We start from the raw sequence: 19897 nt of genomic DNA, 5'->3' as shown, positions 1-19897 counted from the left end.
TCCCCGTGGTTCTGTTTGCCATGTCTCATCTGTCTTTAAAACTCTGTAAACCCTTATTGTTCCTCTTTGCATTATCCAGCATGTCACTAATCACTGTGTGCTAGCCTCAAGCCACAGTCAGCCAGTCATATTTCACAATACCAGCATTCACACGCTCTATTAGACACACATAAACAGTCAGGCTCAGCAACCCACACAGCAGCTCATATTTGTTGGGTTAAAAAAGCTTTACCAAAACCACTGTGTATTATATGGCAGTGTTTTTTTGTTGTTGTTTTTTTTTTTTACCATTCTCATGAATATGTGTCACATAACTGCAGGTGATTTGTGGAATATTTATTAAAAATATATTGAAAAAAAAAACATTTATTATTATAATATTACAAATATATTTTAATAAAATTATTATATTATATTATATTTATTAATTATTTAACTAATCCAATTACTACTAGGTGCCTCAAGCCAATATTATGTTTACAATATAATATTAATAATGTTTTTGTTTTGTTTTTTCCTCAGGAGTGTCCAAGTGGAGTAGTGAATGAGGAGACATTTAAACACATTTATGCACAGTTTTTTCCACATGGAGGTACTAAAAAAAAAAGAGAAATCCTTAAATATTACATGCTTCTTATGATAAATTTTAGATAATCAAAGTGTCTAATGTTTTCATCTGGTGTCTTCTGTACCAGATGCCAGCACATATGCACATTATCTCTTCAATGCATTTGACACCAGAAATAATGGATCCATAAAGTTTGAGGTATGAAGAAAATGTGGACTCCTAGCACAGCATTAAAAAAAATATGGATTTTAGAGATTTTATTTTTTCTGTCTTTCTCTCAGGACTTTGTGATGGGACTATCTACTCTACTGCGGGGGACGGTCAGAGAGAAACTGGAATGGACATTTTATCTCTATGACATTAACAGAGATGGATTAATCAATAAGGAGGTATATCATATTTAAATAGGCAGTCATAATTAACATAACTTAATTCAATAACTCACTCAGTCTTCATGTACCTCACAGGAAATGACAGAGATAGTGAGGGCCATCTATGACATGATGGGGAAGTACACGTATCCAGCTTTAAAAGGGGATGTACCAAAGCAGCATGTGGATGCCTTCTTTAACGTCAGTAATGAGAAATTATTTAGATTTAAATTTCATTTAAAAATGTATATATATATATATATATATATATATATATATATATATATATATATATTCAATGGTGATTCTCATCAAATTATGTGGCTCAAAATAGACTTCATTTTCTTGTTGATTTGTCCATGTCTTTTGATTTTGGGATAAAACGAATAGTTAGCAATTCCCATTTTACAGCAAAAAAAAATGTCAGAGCAATCCAAATCAATTTCTCTCTCCTACAGAAAATGGACAAAAACAAAGATGGAGTTGTAACATTGGATGAGTTTGTGCTTGCCTGTCAGGAGGTATGTTTATATCGTTTTAGATGTTTTATTTACATCTGCCTTAGTCTTTTGGTGAATTTGCCACGCCCCTTTCTCCAAACCCCACCTCCTAAAGGTGTGTCAGCAATCTTAAACATGCAAAGTAATTAATGGCTCAAAACCTGTTACTCTCAGAGCCTTTTTACTGAGCCTGATTGTTTGTTTCAGTGACATCTGTCAGGTAGAAGGGCGATTTTACACGTGATATTTACATTCCAAATGTAATTCTTTCTTTTTTAAAAATGTGGGAAAAGCCACATACTGGTGTATTTAATAAAATTAAAAAATTAAAAAAGTCAATATCAAGTTTGACTAAAAAGATTCTACTGCCTCTGTGTGGTCAAACTGATGAATTACATCTAAAACTTTCTCTCTCTCTCTCTTTCTCACCAGGATGAAAACATGATGAGATCCATGCAGCTCTTTGAAAATGTGATGTAGAGAAGCTCCACCAGAAGAAGAAAAGAACAAAACAGAGAGTGGGAAATAGAACGCAAAAGGGATTTTACATTTAAATATATATTTGCTATATTTCACTGAACTGAGTTCTGGGGGAATATGATGGCATGAGAGCAATGAGAGTCTGTGGGCTTTGTTGTCCTCTCTCTATTCAAACCTTGTAATATATTCAGTGTTGTTTCTTGCTGGTGTTTTGGGAAATTGCCAGCCCAGAATCCACTTTGATCCAGCCACGGAAGACTACATATGTTTGGAATGCATTGTGTATTTCCTGACAAGTGGTGATGATCAACATCCGTCTTCCCTACGAAAAAAAAGAAAGCCACTCTCAAACGTTTTTCATTTGCTTGACCCTAGAACTCAGGACTCTACATTTGGTGTACTGGAACTGCATCCAGGAGGAACTACAGCCTCCTTTGCTTGCTTTCTTTGCCAAAAAAGCTTGCATGAGAAAAACCAGCAGATGTGTTCGCTATGAGTTGCTTGAAAATAATGCTGGCCTTCAAAATATCTAATTTTATGATTTAATTATCTATGACATAGAGTTTAAATGATACTTAATTTGATGTCGATTCTGTCTTGTGTTGTCAACGTTGTTTGTTAGTAATTGCGGTTTCCAGTCCGCCCACTTAATGTATGTCTGTGTCAGTACTTACCAAGCCATTTTTGCCCACCAGATCATAGTGAATAAGGTGGGACAGAAGTTAAGTGTGTGCGTCCAAGTATGAAAGTAAGTGAGGAGTATTAAGGAAAACTACAAAATCACAACTGTATTCAAACCCAACAAATGACAATCTAGTCCCTGGTTACCCTTATGTTCCCAGATACCTCTGCATAGTTTCAAGAAGGACAAGGCAGTGTTTGTAAGAGGGGGAAAAAAAATCCAGATAAATCACACAAAATAAAGAAAAATAATAATTATTTATGGGTCAGGGTCAGCCGTAGGACATATAAGCTATGTATATACTTGCAAGTATGGTGCCACATGAAGAAATGTCCAATGAGACAGATACAAACTGTGAAAATGAAGTATTCTGTGCAATTCAAATCTCAATCGAAACGGATTAAAAACATTTGTGGAATAGCATTCAGCTGTGTTTTCTTATTTCACCGTTTATACGCCAAAGACTGTTGGGTTGTTATTATTTTTTACCTAGGTGCCAGTAGAGTTGCTTTGCTATATAAACAACAGAATAGATCAGTGGTTCTCAACTATAGTGGATTATGAGAAAATATGGATGTGCCACGACAGCAAATAATAACCTGACTCACTAGTATGTAATAATGTATAGTAAGTGAAGCAACATAAATCAAGGGCAGTATGTATAAAGCCACTCAGAGTTAAATAAGTTTCAAAATTCTAAGAATCACGTAATTTTACTCGAATTCCTAGACTTAAGAATAAGAGTGATTCATAAAAGTTCCTAAGTGTTAAGTCTCAGCTCCTAAATTATTTAAGAGAGCTGGAGAGGTCTCCTAACCTAATTAGGAGTAACAAGATGGCAGCAAAGAGGAGACAAACACTTTCCAGTGAAAATATGACATACTGGACTTATATGATAATATGGAGTTGATAAAACGATACAAACTTGATTGTCAAGATCAAAAAGTATTTTCTTTTTCTTTTTTTGTAACTGGCAAAGTAAGAAATTTAATAACCTCTTCCACTCAACAAGTCAATACTCTAACTGCAGAAATGAAAGTAGTAATTACATTTTTTTTTTTGGCTGGAAAATTGGAAAAATGCAGCAATGCACCTGTGATGACACTAAGCAGGGTCTTACATATTGTGGCACTAACCCCATCAAACACAACAGTGGTCATAAGTGATGTGTGGATTTTTTTTTTTTTTTTTTATTAGAATTTTTTTTATGACCCCACATTTCACTTAAACCATTAAAATACAAAGGACAAAAAACACTGACCAGTGTTGCCAACTCCTTTCAATTGAAAGTAGCTAAAACTGGTCACTTATTGTTGCTAGATGACCTCATAAAGGTCAGTTCAATGATCTATATTTATATTTATTTAGATCAGTGAACTTGCCTTCATGACGTCAAGGAAGAGTCTCGGAATGTAGATAAGGTTTGTCCAAGAAATTGATTTTGTTGCTAGGCTTTTGAAAAAAAAAAAAAATTCTAAAGGGGTGAGGAAGTCACTAAATCTAGCAACATTGGCAACACTGGCACATCGACTACAACATAAGTTATTTACATTTAATTGGTCCTCTTGTTTTTGCATGTGTTCATAATTTCTTTGTATGACAGCATGGCCAAAAATTATGACCGCACAATTTGGCATGTTTCATAGCATTATTATCACCAATAAAACAACTGACTCTAAGCAACAATGCAATGTGCTTACAAAATCTTGCACATTATTTTTTTTTTTTTAATTAAGGGTGAAGATCTCAACAAATTAGAATATGGTGACATGCCAATAAGCTAATCAACTCAAAACACCTGCAAAGTTTTCCTGAGCCTTCAAAATGGTCTCTCAGTTTGGTTCACTAGGCTACACAATCATGGGGAAGACTGCTGATCTGACAGTTGTCCAGAAGACAATCATTGACACCCTTCACAAGGAGGGTAAGCCACAAACATTCATTGCCAAAGAAGCTGGCTGTTCACAGAGTGCTGTATCCAAGCATGTTAACAGAAAGTTGAGTGGAAGGAAAAAATTTGGAAGAAAAAGATGCACAACCAACTGAGAGAACCGCAGCCTTATGAGGACTGTCAAGCAAAATCGATTCAAGAATTTGAGTGAACTTCACAAGGAATGGACTGAGGCTGGGGTCAAGGCATCAAGAGCCACCACACACAGACGTGTCAAGGAATTTGGCTACAGTTGTCGTATTATTCTTGTTAAGCCACTCCTGAACCACAGACAATGTCAGAGGTGTCTTACCTGGGCTAAGGAGAAGAAGAAGAACCGGACTGTTGCCCAGTGGTCCAAAGTCCTCTATTTCAAATGAGAGCAAGTTTTGTATTTCATTTGGAAACCAAGGTCCTAGAGTCTGGAGGAAGGGTGAAGAAGCTCATAGCCCAAGTTGCTTGAAGTCCAGTGTTAAGTTTCCACGGTCTGTGATGATTTGGGGTGCAATGTCATCTGCTGCTGTTGGTCCATTGTGTTTTTTTGAAAACCAAAGTCACTGCACCCGTTTACCAAGAAATTTTGGAGCACTTCATGCTTCCTTCTGCTGACCAGCTTTTTAAAGATGCTGATTTCATTTTCCAGCAGGATTTGGCACCTGCCCACACTAACAAAAGCACCAAAAGCTGGTTAAATGACCATGGTGTTGGTGTGCTTGACAGGCCAGGAAACTCACCAGACCTGAACCCCATAGAGAATCTATAGGGTATTGTCAAGAGGAAAATGAGAAACAAGAGACCAAAAAATGCAGATGAGCTGAAGGCCACTGTCAAAGAAACCTGGGCTTCTATACCACCTCAGCAGTGCCACAAACTGATCACCTCCATGCCACGCCAATTGAGGCAGTAATTGAAGCAAAAGGAGCCCCTACCAAGTACTGAGTACATATACAGTAAATGAACATACTTTCCAGAAGGCCAACAATTCACTAAAAATCTTTTCTTTTTTTTTAAATCGGTCTTATGAAGTATTCTAATTTGTTGAGATGATGTAGGTTTTGTGAATTTGTGAATTGGTGGGTTTTTGTTAAATGTGAGCCAAAATTTTTGAGTTAAATTACTGAAATAAATGAACTATTCCACGACATTCTAATTTATTGAGATGCACCTGTATATGGCCGCCAAACCATATTGCAAAAACAAGCCACTTTTATGAAGATTCTGGGCTTTCCGTAGTTGGAGCCATTGATGGAACTCGTTCACATCATTGCTCCAACTGTAAATGAGGAGACATAGCAATAGAAAACAAAGCATCAGTAACAATTTGTGATAATTGTGCACAATGCAAAGCAATTAAAAAAAAAAAAACACATTTAAATTAAAATATTTCAGTGTCTTAATTAAATGATTTCATTGTAGTTACATTAAATGATTGGTGTTGAGCTGCTGTGACTTGAGCAGGCTCACCATTACGGATTCAGAGGTCGAGGTCAGCCATTTTGTGTTGACACCATTGTAGTCCTTCGTTCACAACACTTAAGTGTCACCTCAGTCAACACTTAAGAATCAGTCTAGACTTTACTGAAAGCTGCTTTTAGCTTCTTTATAAAAGTCTCCTACTCTTAGAAAAGTCCTAGTTTTTACTAAGAATTTTTTTGACACAAGTCTAAGCTTAAGACTATTCTTAAGAGCATTTCTGAGAAGTTTTATACATACGGGTGATTTAGTTTAAAATTTTTCACTCAGAAATCGCCAGTAAATTTCTCAACTAACTACCTACCAGGAAACTGAAATTAGCACATTGAATTAGAATTAGAAATTTGGAAGGAGAGCCTAAAATATGTTCTTGTAAAACGTACTCCAATAATCCTTTGTTTCACTTCGAAAAATCACTTTTACAGTTTTATTTCTTTTTCCAATGCACACAATGCGCGAGAGTAATACATTTAATTTAAATCTTTCCAAGACACGCTTATCTGGATAAATGTCATGCTCTACAGTACATATCAATCCGGCCCCAAACTCCGTGATTCTCTGCCTGTGGAGCGGATTCATTGGCTGAGCAGGAAGACCGTCCCAGTAATGGGTGTGTTATACTCAATGTGGGTTAGTGTGTCCATCCTGCACTCGAGCGCGCGGCACAGTTCATTCTACGCACACTCACATAGCCTACAGAGATGGATCTCGAACAAATGGGCCCCCAAACCTTCCTGTACGGTATGTAATGAGTTAAATACTTATATTGATCCGTTCTTGTCATAATAGTCTATTAAATCACACGTATAGTACGTAAACGTGGCACTAGTAAGTTACGCAAACTGAGCATGGCGTAGTGTAACGTTAGTTGCCAGCCAACCAACTTACCCCAAATTATATTGTCAGATTTAAATTGCTTAGCAGCACATGTTGATGTGTTAACTGGTGTAAATACGTCGTAATATCGTTATTAAATGGCTCGGTGTGGAGTGACATTAAACAACACGTGTAGAGCATGGATTCGCTAGCTAATCGGTTAGCACTACATTACATAGTGGTAATCAGCAATTAACCTGAGACAGATTTATGTTTGTTCTAGCTTTTATAGACAAATTCAAAATAAACTTCTAAATTAAACGTATTAAAGCAACGAAACGAAACCTCCACAGGCTACAGCTCGTGTGTCTCCAAACACGTGCGCTGGTCCTGGCGCTCCAAAATGGCGTCACTGTGCTACACGTGTTTGAATAGCATGCAACTTAAATGTATATTCTTTGTTATATGTGATAAGTCAAATGGATGCTAATTAAGTGTAATGGAGGCCTCCGTTACATAAGTTCTGTTTTTTTCTTAGTTTCGTTTTCCTAACAGACACACCGGGTCTTTTGCTCAAATTATACCAATGCTAACGGCGTTTGAAAATTATTACAATGGAAACGCAATTCTGGTTTAAACGTTTTGTCGGCATTGTCAGGTCTTTAGCAGTAAATTAAAATATCAACATGTACTTGCCACGTGTACTTTCTTGCCTCCACGTGAAACCGTTGGCTGCATTTTGTTAGTTTTGTTGCTGTTTTAAACACGATTCTCTAAAAACGATGCAGATTAAAGTGGAGGTTATAAAAACGAACGTGAACGATTCGTTCTTTGGAGCCGTATCATTTCAGCGGAATGATTCCTTCACGAATCGGATTGAATCAGACCAAGCGGTTCACTGACTCTTTTATTAAACCAAGATCCGTATCAGGGACCACGTGCCAAAGTAAATGAATCACTTAATTGTTTTGAAGAGAGAATTGCTGGAGAACACCGGTTTGCAGAATTTAGTTACATTTTCCATTAACGTTACATTTAATACTTTTTTAAATAAACTTGTTTGTTTTTATAGGTTGTGAGCTCAAGGCAGGCAAGGAGGTCTCTTTTAATCCAGAGGATGATGATGATTATGATCATCAGTTATCAGTCAGAATGGTACGTGGCCTTTTTGAAACAGTCCTCCAATTTTTATTAACATTCAGATTTTGTATAGAAGGCATTTGCTTATTTGTTAATTGTTGCAGGCCTGCGTTGATCCCACAACAAAAGACGAACTGAACGTTGTGGAGATCGAAGGGCAAGATTCAGAGGGTCAGAAGGTCAAAGCTGTTCTGGCCACACTCAAGCCTTCCACTCTCCCCAGTGTAAGTAGAAGGTCCATCCATTGAGCAATGTCATTTCACACATCTTTTGGGTACACTTGAGTTGATCTCCTTGAAATGCCCTTGTTGATGTTTTTAACTAAAGATGTGTTTGTATCGCAGGTGTGTTTGGGTGGGTTTGAGATCACTCCACCTGTTGTGTTCCGCCTACGCTCTGGTTCCGGTCCAGTTCACATTAGTGGACAGCATCTCGTTAGTGAGTACTTCATAATACTTGAGGAAGCGTATGATTATTTGTGATTGATAACCGTGTGGAAAACTGCTTTGGAAGTTTCTTATTGGTACTTTTCTTTCAGTCATGGGAGGAGACCAGTCCTTTGATGAAGAAGAGGAGGAGGAGGAGGAGGAAGAAGAAGAGACATTGACAACAGCTAAGAAGAGGCCAGCATCGGTGACTCAGAAGCCTTCAGTAAGTTCTGGAATGAATTGGGATCCTTTCATTGATATGTACATGTAATTTTGTGGCTCATTCTCTAACCAACTTTCTCTCATAGAAAAAAATAAAGTTGGATGAAGAGGAAGATGATGAGGATGACGATGAAGATGAGTACGTGTTGTCTTTGCTATCTATGTAAAGTCATAGGTATTTAGTATTTTAGAAATAGTAGGTCAAAATTTAGTAAATTAAATATTATCATTTTACCTTCCAGAGATGATGATGAGGAGGATGATGAAGATGATGAGGAGGAAAGTGAAGAAGAGTCTCCTGTAAAGGTGAAATCAGGCCCTACATCTTGTAGAATGTTTAAAACTGTGGTCAGAAATGCTTATTTTCCTAATTATTCCGTCAGGAAAAGAAGAAACCATCCAAACCACAGACCCCTGCACAGAACGGAAAAGGTCCCAAGCCCAATACGCCTGCTAAACAACAGAACAAGACTCCTGAAAAGAACAAAAAGGGTGACAAGAAAACACAGTCGCCCAAAACACCACAGACACCACGGGTTTTCACTGTCCCAGAGATCAAAGCCAAGATTATGGCGAGTGTAGAAAAGGTATGTTTTCTTTTGCATCCTCTCTGCATATGAAGTCACAATATGATTTTTCATGTCGTAAGAGACTATCATCCTTCTATGCTTTGGGATACAATGGGAAAAGTTTTATTTGTGCTTGATATTATTGAAAAAAATCATACCAGAAAATAGCATTCATGTATGTTTGTTTGTTTGTTTTTTCAGGGTATAGCATTGCCAAAATTACAGCCAAAGTTTGAGAACTTCGTAAAGTATGGCTTAAAAGTCACCGACACAAAGGTATGTGCATTTTTTGTTTATCAAACCCTGAAAATTTAGATTTGGCTTACAGTAGTTTTTCAAATATTTATGAAATTAAGATAACTGCTTCATGCATTCATGCTTTTTGTCTAAGAAATAATGTTTTAATGATGTCCGTTATGATACTGGGACACCCAGGTTTTTTGGCTGCCAGATGTTTAAAATAAATGAAAGTAAAAACATGTTAAAGGGTCAGTTCACCCCAAAATGAAAATTAGCCTGTTATTTACTCACCCTCAAGCCATCCTAGGTGTATATGACTTTCTTCATTCAGACGAGTCCAATCGGAGTTATATTAAAAATTGTCCTGGCACTTCTAAGCTCTATCACTGCAGTGGGCGGGTGTTTCTGTTCAACAGTCCAAAACACTTTAAATAAAGTGCACGCATCAGTAATGAAACGTGCCTCACACGGCTCCGGGGGGGTGAATAAAGGCCTCCTGTAGCGAATCCATGTGTTTTTGTAAGAAAAATATCCATATTTCAAACATCATAAACACTTTTCTATCACTTCCGCCATCTGTCATATGCGGAAGCAGTTCTGGCGGATGACGTAGGCGTTGCGTGATTAGTGATGAACGCGGAGCACAAACAAAACAAAACGCCGGTCATGAATTAGAAGTACGAACCGAATATTTGTAAAGAAACATGTAGGGGGATTTCGATATAAGCCATGAGGAGACTGGTTTTCCTTTGCTAAAGTAAATTTTGCTTTCTTTGCTCCTGGAAACAAACTCATGAGACTAGCATATCTCAGAGGCGCGCGCGCGTGACGCATACATCCTACGTCATCCGTTGGAACTGCTTCCGCATACGACAGTCAGCAGAAGTGAGGAAATATGGGTATTTATCTAACAAAAACACATGGAATCGCTACAGGAGGCCTTTATTCATGCCCCGGAGCCGTGTGAGGCATGTTTTATTATGGATGTGCGCACTTTATTTTACGTGTTTTGGACTGTAAAAGAGAAACGCCCATCCACTGCAGCAATAACGCTTGGAATAGCCAGGACAATTTTTAATATAACTCCCGAATGGATTCGTCTGAAAGAAGAAAGTCATATACACCTAGGATGGCTCGAGGGTGAGTAAAACCTGGGATAATTTTCATTTTCGGGTGAAGTAACCTTTTAATTATCAAAGAGGTGTATTCAAGTCAATGTATGCTTGAATTATTCATAATAAATTAATAGATGCTAGCATAAAGAACACATTAGAAACTGTCATGAATGAAGGTCTTACTTGTACTTTTGTTTTGTTTTTTCCCCAAAGGTAATCGAGGAGCTCTGGAAGTGGAGACAGAGTGTAAAATAAGAGCAAAACCATCTTTTGTTTTGCTTAAATTATTAGGCGCTCCCCTTTTTCTTTTTTTGACCATGATTTTACTTTTTTGTTACCTGCAATTTTAAGTTTGTCCCCATATTCTTCAGTTTTTATGTCAAATCCGTGCCATTCCCTGAAAAGACTTTACTCAGAACATGACCTTTTTCATCCTTTGCAATCTGGCCTCTCCTCACCCCTGTGGTGTTGTCATGTTCATGGAGTGTGTCCTTCATTTTGCAGCCTTGTTGCTTAAATGAGTCTGAGCAACAGATTTCAACCCTCTAATTTATTTGGAGATTTGTTGACAACCCGTCCATGGCTTCTTTAAAATTACATGGAAATTTGTGTATGGCATTCTGATTAGAGATGCACCTGAGAAGTCAATTTACTGAAATCTTGAACAGCTTGACCTGATTTGCAATGCATGATTAATGGGTTTCAGAATGGTATCAGTGATGAATTCCAGTATTTCAACAGTTCATGTTAATTTTGTAATTGTCAATATCTTGTAACCTGCTAGAAGGAGGGATGTACTGTATGTTTGGGATTGATTAGTCAACTGTAAGAAATCCAAATGTCAAGAATGTATACTGTTAATGTCACAGTCTGTGCAGCTAAATCTCTGAACTCGTAATCTGTGGACTGCAATTCAGAGGTGGTTCACTTCTTTTTTTTTGACTTGGTTGAATCTGTTTAAATGCAAATAAAGTTTATATTTCACAAGTGTTAACCCATTTAATATGGCTCATAAAATTCCTCTTGTAGAAGTCAGGACTGTTTCTTTTATCTTGATTGTTAACCCCCACTTAAACTTTCTTACCCTCGGTTTGTTTGTATAGATATTTGTGAATTCTAACATTACCTCAGAACCAGTTGAAAAAAAACCTGCCTGCATCGCTTAGTTATTTTTACATGAGAAATCTGTAGATCGCCTTGCCTTGTTTTCTTGCATTCAGAACTAGTAACTGATTACATGCAATCTGGATTACATAATCAGATTCCAAAAATTAAGTTCTTGTAATTAGATTTGTTACATTTTAAAATACTTGTAATCAAACTACAGTTACTTTTTTACTTATTTAATTCACACAGTAGCAAAAAAATTAATTCCTCTTTTTTGTCTTTTAAATGTTCCTTTCTATAGCCTACCATACCACTTTCAGTAGCTACACTCATAAAGTCCAGTTTTGTGGACTTTCACACAAAGACCAGTTACTGGTCAGGTGGACAAACAGCATTTGACCACTGGATTTCCGAAAATCATTTCCTGTTTTAGAAGCGTTTCAACATTTGCATGAACTTCTGATGAACACATTACGGTTTACATATCATTTGGGAGGCTTTTGTCTTTCAAACACATTAAAATGCACACATTCATGTTATTTCTTATTTACATGAAATGCAGTCATTCCCAAACTTTTTGTCATCTGAACCTCTTTCACCTATATTTCACCATATATTGTTGACCATATATTTACTTGAAGTACCCCTGAGATTTTAAAATAAATATTTTAATAATTATCACATTATGTTCACGGTTCTCTTATGTTGGTAAATGCATGACATGCATGTACACAAATGTATATATATATATATATATATATTTTTTTTTTTTTTTTGTCTAGTAGGCCTAAGTTTTATTTTGATTGATGTTACTGATTTAAAATTTGTTTTAATTTTACATTTGCTGTTCCTTTGAGGTAATGTAATGTGTTATGCATTCATGTTGTTATAGCAACGAATGGAATATATTTTCTTACTCTTTGTATTCTTATATTGATATGTTATAAGATTATCATATTTAAATCGATGTGATAAACAAGTTAGGTCAAAAAGTAGTCTGATTATATTAGCCTACCTAAAATGTGTAATGTAACAGATTACAATAGGCCTACTAACTAGGCTACAATTTTTGTCATGTAATTTGGAATCAGTAACAGACTACAATTTGTAGGCGTAAGTAATCTACCCAGCTCTGTTTGCTTCTATCAAATAAATTATATTTTTTTACATTCACAATGTGTTATAAACAGTTGAGTTCCCTATCAATTGTCAGGTTGCTGTGGTGCCACAGGTTTGTTTTTCGAAACTATTCTACACCTTTTTAGCATTTTAAACAAGTTGGACTATTTTAATGTATTTATATGTTACATTTATTTTGTATCAGACCTTTAATAACCTATATTCCATTTGTCGTTGTGAGTTCGCGGCTGTAGACTGACAGAGGACCACTTGTACTTAATAGCCAGCAGAGGGCGGTAAAACACCACGCTTTACAAATCACTTTATAGTTGAGCAACCATAGAAGTGATGTCATTGCTGTGGATGTGGAAAGGAGCCAGGAATACTTCCTGTGTAAATTATCTTGAGCACTGAGGGTCTATATTACCGTAGGCTTTCTCAGATGACCCCGACTCAACCGTACACATCACCTCACCCTCTCCAGTCAAAGAGGGCCTGGCACAGGTCACTGCTAACCATCTGTCCGCAAAGAGCTGTGGCGGAACTCCACAGGTTCACCCTGCGGAGGCTTCGACAGCATCATAATGTAAGGAGTCTGTTAAATCACTTTATAATGGACACCCCTCCATTTACCCCCCACCCAGGCCTTTAAAACAGGTCAGTTCCTGAGAGTCAGCACTTTGGGAGGAGGGAGTTGGTTGCAGTGGGCATAAAGGCATTTTTATGGTCCCACAGGATCCCGCATTTATCTGCTTGAGGACATAAGTGCTTCTTTGCTGTGGCAGGCATAATCGACTGCAAGCAACTACCAGGACTCAGTGTTTATTTGTCGATCAAGTTGTGTAGAACGGTGGTAGGACCTCTGAAAGCAACACATTACTCTACAGAAGAGTGCTGCTTAGGGATTTGGAAAACGCTTCTTCTAAAAAAAAATAAATAAATAACATTAAGGGAATAACAAATTAAGCAAAGCACACTTTTTGTGTTAATGCCAAAACAGAATGTTTATTACTTTTTGTTTGCTATTTACATATTTATCAAATACAAAGTATAATACAGAGTTTGGGATGCAACAGCACACCTACATCATCCAACAAACCCTTATTTCGTCTGAAATTGTTCTTTCCCTCTGACACACAACATTCAACCATCGAAGCATGATTCTGAGGAGTTTCTGAGTCACTGCTGAATAAATCTAACCGATAAAATAAATTGCTTCCACCCCGTACGACCTCATTCGCCTCTTTTTTGAACACTGGATGTGATTTCTCAAATAATCGGGATGTAGTTTAAAATTATGAAATGAAAAAAAAAAAGTAGCTGGTTATCCTTTGAACCCCAAAAAGACGAAATATGCATTCCCAGCCTGACAAAAAGGGAAAAGCATGTGTCTATTTGTGCGTCTTTGTGTCCTTTTATTTTCACAAATGGCCAGATCTGGGGCATTTTAGGTCGTGCAACTCGCATTGTAAATAATTAATTCATCGTTACTTCCCTCTTCTGCATTAATCCTGTATTCTACAGCTCTGAGTGGAGGAGAAATTACACAGGGGAGCAGAAGGACAAATGAAAGGATGGAGGAGAAGATCAGAGGGTCTGTAAAAGGGTCAGCTGAGATGGTCTGTTCCATTCTACAAGTCATTTTGTCAATGAAACTGACCCTAGTGGGGATAAAAGTCTCTGTACGCACAGACACACCACGGAAAACGGACTTCATTTATTCTGCAGAGGCTCGTACGACGCAGAACCGTTTTATTTGTATGGGTTTGCTCACTGTTGGACGGCCAATATTAGTTCCTCACTTTTTTGTGGAATGGAATAGTCTTTTAGGATGGAGATAAGGTCAACCAACATCCCAGTCCATGAAAAAAGAGCGAGAATGTCACTTGCTTCTTGAGTTCTGGTACTCATACGAGCGCAGTCACTCCCCCGAGCTTGGCGCTCTCCTCGCTCGCCCAAGGCTGTAGGTTCTGCAGGGCGAACAGTGATGAGTTGTGGATGCAGAGCGGGTCTGTTGGAACTGAATCAGTCAAAGACTTCTGAAAGGCATCGTGCTGGAGTTGAATCATCAGCCGGTTGGCCTGCTGACGCTCTGCCTCCCTCTCTTCCGCCGTCTGCCGTCTGACATGAGATGAAGGGAAAATATATAGAGAAAATTAGAGGAGTAGAAGTTTTACATTTGCCACAAACTTGCTCATGTGCATATTTACTGCAGATACTCAGTTTCCAGTGCAAACAATGAATTGCAGGGTGAAATGAGCTACATACAGCAAGGGTATAAGAAGATAGGGTGATCTTTGAGCAACAAATCACTAATTGTGTGAATATTTTACCAACATTTGGATTTGGATAGAATTCATTTAAGTGTGTGAAATTTTGTGAATTTTTGTGGAGATGTAATTGATTAATGGAGGTAAATATCCAGTTTATTTAAACATTATATTTGTGTAATGTTCAAGCAGCCCCTCCTCTTCTCCAAAGTGTGGTATGTCATTAGTGTGTTTGCCTTAATTAATAATTCATGTTTCTTCTTGACAACACATTATTTTCCCATTAATTCTTACAGGTATTATGGCCGTTAGTAGGTCAAATCTGAAAAGTGATTTCAGGTAATTACAGACACTATGTGGTTAGTGTATATATATATATATATATATATATATATATATACACACACACACATGTTTAAAAGGTTTTAAATAGGGCAGTTAAAATATGCATTTCAGTCTGTTTAATGATTTTATGTCCAGACTTTTTAAGAAAATGTCCAGAAATTTTATCAAGTAAATCTTTCTATCATTCCAATCATTTCTGTTGCCTGTTTACAACTCCGGCTAAAACCATGTTACAGTATTAAAACAATCAGGGCACCTATTTCACAGTGTGCTATTGGACATTATTAATGTCCAGACAAACGTTTAGAAAAAAAAAAAAGAAAAAAGATATGCAATGGAAATATAGTCTAGTGAAATTGTGGCGTTCTTGTCCCTTTGTTCCTCATATGTGATCACACTTGAGTTTTTCACCATTTTTCTCAACATTTCTACATTTTCCGTTAGAATATATCTCCCTTTCTTTCTCTGTCTCACCTCCACTTGGTCCTGCGGTTTTGAAACCAGGTTTTGACCTGAGCGTCTGTCATTTTCAGAGTTTTAGCCAAAGCTGCTCGTTCAGCGCTGGCCAGGTATTTTTGTCTGTGGAAGCGCTTCTCCAGCTCACAGATCTGCACTCGGGAGAAAGACGTACGGGGCTTCTTTCTCTTAGGTGGTGTGCGGTTCTGGTACGGGTGACCAATACGCCGAGCCACAGTGAAAGGCGTCAGGGCTGCTGTAGTATGAATAAGGAAGGAAAAACCAGTGAGAGATGAGGTAAGCCATGAAGAGTCTGACACTCCGCTTATTGACCTCCTTCTATCACACTAAATAATGTTTCTTAGTAGAAAAAGGCAAAATTGGAATCTGCCTTTTCAAGATTTAAAATCTTTTTTGTTAATAATGTGATCTTTTTTTTTAGATATAAGATAGTAGTTTGTATACCTACATTGTAAAACATTTATGTTGTTTTTGCAGTATTAGAGTATATTTAAAATGCATTTAAATGTTGTAAAGACAGACTGTCCAAGCCCACAAAAAAAATGGGATGCATTGCACATTTTTAGAATCAAGGATTTTTTTTTAAATGACGGACAGTTAAGTAGTAAGTTGTTTTTTGCACATTAAGCCAGCTTTCACTTAAAGGTTTGTGTAATTCTGTGCTACATTAATCAGCCCAAGTTTCTGACTCTTGCTGAGTCAAAGGAAAACTCTGTTCCTCATCATTATAAATTACTCCATGCCTTCATGCACTATACCTTTTAGATGTCAAGTTAGACTTTATATTATTGATTGATAAATACTAAAAACCCTCATAAATGGATGGATGGATTGCTGATGCTCTTAGGATTTGTTGAGAGGCCTGTTACTCAGGTTACATATAAGCTGTACAATAAAATCACACAAAACATATCCTATTAATGTTGCATCAAATACAAACAGCAGCTGTTCTCCTAATGACAGTAATTACCTATATTGTTCATTTATTTATTACCCAAAACACACAGCGCCTGTTACGCAGCTATAGGTGGCAATAATTAAAGCTGGTGAAATATTGATATGTCTTTCTAATGGCACAGCGTTCGCATTTACCCCAGAATAAAGAAAGCTGGTGATCTATGTACAGCTCTGAATTGTAAGCGTTTACATTCATATGCAAAAAAGCGTTAAACTAAATATAACAATTATTTATTTATGTAGCCCGCTTGGTAGATGTTCAATACATATTTAAAAAAAAAAATAATAATAATAATAGGCCTGTATATTTAATTAAATCTGATTAATCTAAAAAACAAAAAAGAAAAGAAAAAAAGCGATGATTTTATTACTCAGATTATTCAGATATGTGTTAAAAATTGCATTTGTCCAATAAGCTTAAATATAAAGCGAAATCATGCAAACAAAAAAAAAAAAAAAATCTGTTTTGCTCGTGCTGTTAACAGACACGTTGACCTAAGCTAAACATTTTGAGGTGTTGACTTTCTATCGGCCTTTTCATTTAATTTCGCCCATAAACGGCACAGGTGTTTCACGCTCTTCAAGGTCAAATAAAACTAAAACGAGCTCCTCAGCAGCATCCATTCATCTGCCGGCTCTTTATGAAACAGCAGGATCACGTTTCCCAGACATACTGTCTAATATTTATTACATTGAAACCTCCACCAATTCATCGTTGTGATTCTTTCACGAGCACACATGCAACAGCATCACAGTTTGCACAACTAAAATGGCAAATTATTAAAAGTGCATTATCCTATTTTGGGGAATAGCCTATACATTTCTATTGCGATAACTCGCAAAGACATTTTTAAATACAGGCTACTCTATTTAAGTAATTCTTGGTGCGTTCATATGAATATAGGCTATAATAAAATATATTGTCGAATTAGGCTATTTAAATGTAGGCTACTTTGATGATAACTAAAGCATCGCATAACATCGTAGCCTAGGCCTAAAGTTATTGCTAAAGTACTGTTATTATAGCGTGTCACCAACAATAGCTTGTTTTGTTTTTGTTTTTGTTTTTTTTTGTTTGTTTGTTATTTAGTTCTTCTCTCATAATTATGCCATCCTATAAAAAATTAATAGGCTAAATAAAACAGAATTAAAGATAAATATAGCCTAGGCTATTTAAAACAGGGAAAAAACACCAGTATAGTCTGTTATAATTTAGTATGTTTTTACATTTCATAAGTTGTAAGTCTGCTTGACTTTTACTGTCAAAAACCCACAGACCACCGACATTTTAAACTAAAAATATTTTAAAACATAATTATAATTAGGCTATTATAATACGCAAATGTGAACTTGAGTGATGTTTGTTTTCTCAGACAATTCACCATTTCTTGATAACTTCAACCACGAGGATTTTTGTAAGAAAAATTAAAGGAACAGATCGAAAGAACAAGGCTATTCGTTTACCTGCAAACCTGTCTTTTGCGAAGCGCTGGCTGTTCTCTATCCAGGGAAAACTGAGGCTCCCAAGACCGGGAACCGCGCTGGCCATGGGTGGAGGCACGGCCGCGGCCAGGGGCCTGTGAGCTGGGACCCTAATCACTCCTCCGGGTGCAAGGGTCAAGTTCACTCCGTATGGACTGGACTCCTCATATGGAGCCGCGATACCGTGAAAAGTACCGGTTAGTGTCGTGTACGGCGTTGCGCTCGCTCCTGTTGGGCTGCCGAGATGGTAACCGCCCCCGCTCGCGCTGCCGCTGCTGCTGCTCTCCGAGTTATTCCTGGTTGAGTTCTGCTGTGGCTCTTGATCGGTGCCGCTGAGAATCTGGTCAATGCCGAAGCTGATGGGTTCATGTTGGGTAGGTTGTGATGTTTGACTGGTGCCACTTGGGCTGGAGCTTGGAGCTCGGTCCATCCTCACCTCCCGAAGCTTTCCAGTGAGTTTATTCCACAGACAATATCGGACTGCCCTGGAATTGCACTACGGAAAACTCTAGCTCTATGAGTGAGGGAATCCCTAGTAATAGCTACTTTGTGATGTATTACTCCTCGAGATTCAATTCTTGACTTAGGATGGCTTGGACGCATTCGTCTGTGGGTGAAAAGTTTTTGGCACGAGGACTTGGCAGATTTCTGGCACTCTCTCTCTCCACTGGATCCCTGCGCGGAACTCGTTGGACTCTTCTCTTCTCTGATTGGACGGTGCTCAATCTCTCTCTCCTTATTGGCTTTCATTTTGTTACAAGTCACAAAACATAACGCGTTTTGTGACATCATTCTTTAAAATGCAGATCGTTTAGTCCCCAATTTCTGTATTGGTCAAGTATCTCTTTATTATGGACATGCTGACATCAGCATGCCATCACCGGCTTTTTAAATACTTGAGTATTTAATAGAGATTCTACCGTGGCTTCATGTGGAAAATAAAGTGCTCATCAATTGTATTATTTACCATATGGACCTTTTGTGTAGAAAAATGAGTTTGTAGTTAGCGTAGTTTCATGAGCTGAGATGAGGAATGTAGTCTATAATTTCATGACTTTAATATTTTAATAATCTTTCTGGATTAGAAACTCTAATCGGCGTAGGCTATATTAAAATCAGAAACACTTATGATCAATTCACGCTTTAAGAAAAAAAATAAAAATCGAATTTATATATCGCCTAAAGCAACTGGAGGAGTGCTTTTGACCTCAAAGCTGCCCTCAACCTTTTTTTTCTAATATGTCAATCAACTAGACTCGTTCTCGGCTTTATTAGAAAAAACAAATTAAATATCCTTTTTATTTATTTTGTCCACGGGGCAGTTGGAAAGTATTGTTCATATGAAATTAGGCTATACCTCGCATCAAGCCAAAATACAACATGATAATAATAATAATACTAATAATTAGGATTCCTATTTATGATAGAAGCATTAAAATCCTGATTTATTTTTATAAACCATGTTAATTGAAGCGCTTTTTAACTTCGGAATGTTACGAATATTAAACATAGTCTGAACGGTTTTAAGCCTATAAAAATAAATGGAAAATAGACTTAAAAGTGTTCTCTGAAGTCTCATTAAATACATTTAGGGACGGTGTATTTA

At 37.1% G+C, this 19897-nt stretch overlaps 3 protein-coding genes across 5 annotated transcripts in view; 2 read left to right on the top strand and 1 right to left on the bottom strand.

The window, feature by feature from the left end:
* Positions 1 to 5472, top strand: part of kcnip1b (Kv channel interacting protein 1 b) — a 50586-nt gene extending 45114 nt beyond the window's left edge. For 2 of the 3 annotated variants that reach the window (XM_058789565.1, XM_058789567.1), the window contains exons 3-8: positions 523 to 592; positions 696 to 766; positions 850 to 957; positions 1036 to 1140; positions 1398 to 1460; positions 1872 to 5472. In XM_058789565.1, coding sequence (XP_058645548.1) covers positions 523 to 592; positions 696 to 766; positions 850 to 957; positions 1036 to 1140; positions 1398 to 1460; positions 1872 to 1919 — 465 coding nt within the window. In that variant the 3' untranslated portion in view covers positions 1920 to 5472. The remainder of the gene's footprint in view (positions 1 to 522; positions 593 to 695; positions 767 to 849; positions 958 to 1035; positions 1141 to 1397; positions 1461 to 1871) is intronic. The other variant, XM_058789566.1, reaches the window with a different exon arrangement.
* Positions 5473 to 6590: 1118 nt separating this feature from the next.
* Positions 6591 to 11537, top strand: npm1a (nucleophosmin 1a). Its single transcript, XM_058789563.1, has 10 exons — positions 6591 to 6745; positions 7893 to 7975; positions 8065 to 8184; positions 8305 to 8398; positions 8499 to 8611; positions 8697 to 8749; positions 8853 to 8916; positions 8994 to 9197; positions 9381 to 9455; positions 10748 to 11537. The coding sequence occupies exons 1-10, from the start codon at positions 6706 to 6708 to the stop codon at positions 10787 to 10789; spliced, it is 888 nt and encodes a 295-aa protein (XP_058645546.1). The 5' UTR covers positions 6591 to 6705; the 3' UTR covers positions 10790 to 11537.
* A 2213-nt stretch (positions 11538 to 13750) lies between these two features.
* Positions 13751 to 19024, bottom strand: tlx3b (T cell leukemia homeobox 3b). Its single transcript, XM_058789577.1, has 3 exons — positions 18274 to 19024; positions 15850 to 16087; positions 13751 to 14881 (listed from the first exon to the last, which is right to left on the bottom strand). The coding sequence occupies exons 1-3, from the start codon at positions 18719 to 18721 to the stop codon at positions 14668 to 14670; spliced, it is 900 nt and encodes a 299-aa protein (XP_058645560.1). The 5' UTR covers positions 18722 to 19024; the 3' UTR covers positions 13751 to 14667.
* Positions 19025 to 19897: the final 873 nt, after the last annotated feature.

This window comes from Onychostoma macrolepis, chromosome 10 (genome assembly GCF_012432095.1).
Source record: "Onychostoma macrolepis isolate SWU-2019 chromosome 10, ASM1243209v1, whole genome shotgun sequence".
Taxonomy (NCBI): Eukaryota; Metazoa; Chordata; class Actinopteri; order Cypriniformes; family Cyprinidae; genus Onychostoma; species Onychostoma macrolepis.
The sequence above is the reverse complement of the archived record's forward strand: the minus strand, read 5'-3'. Positions and strand labels throughout refer to the sequence as shown.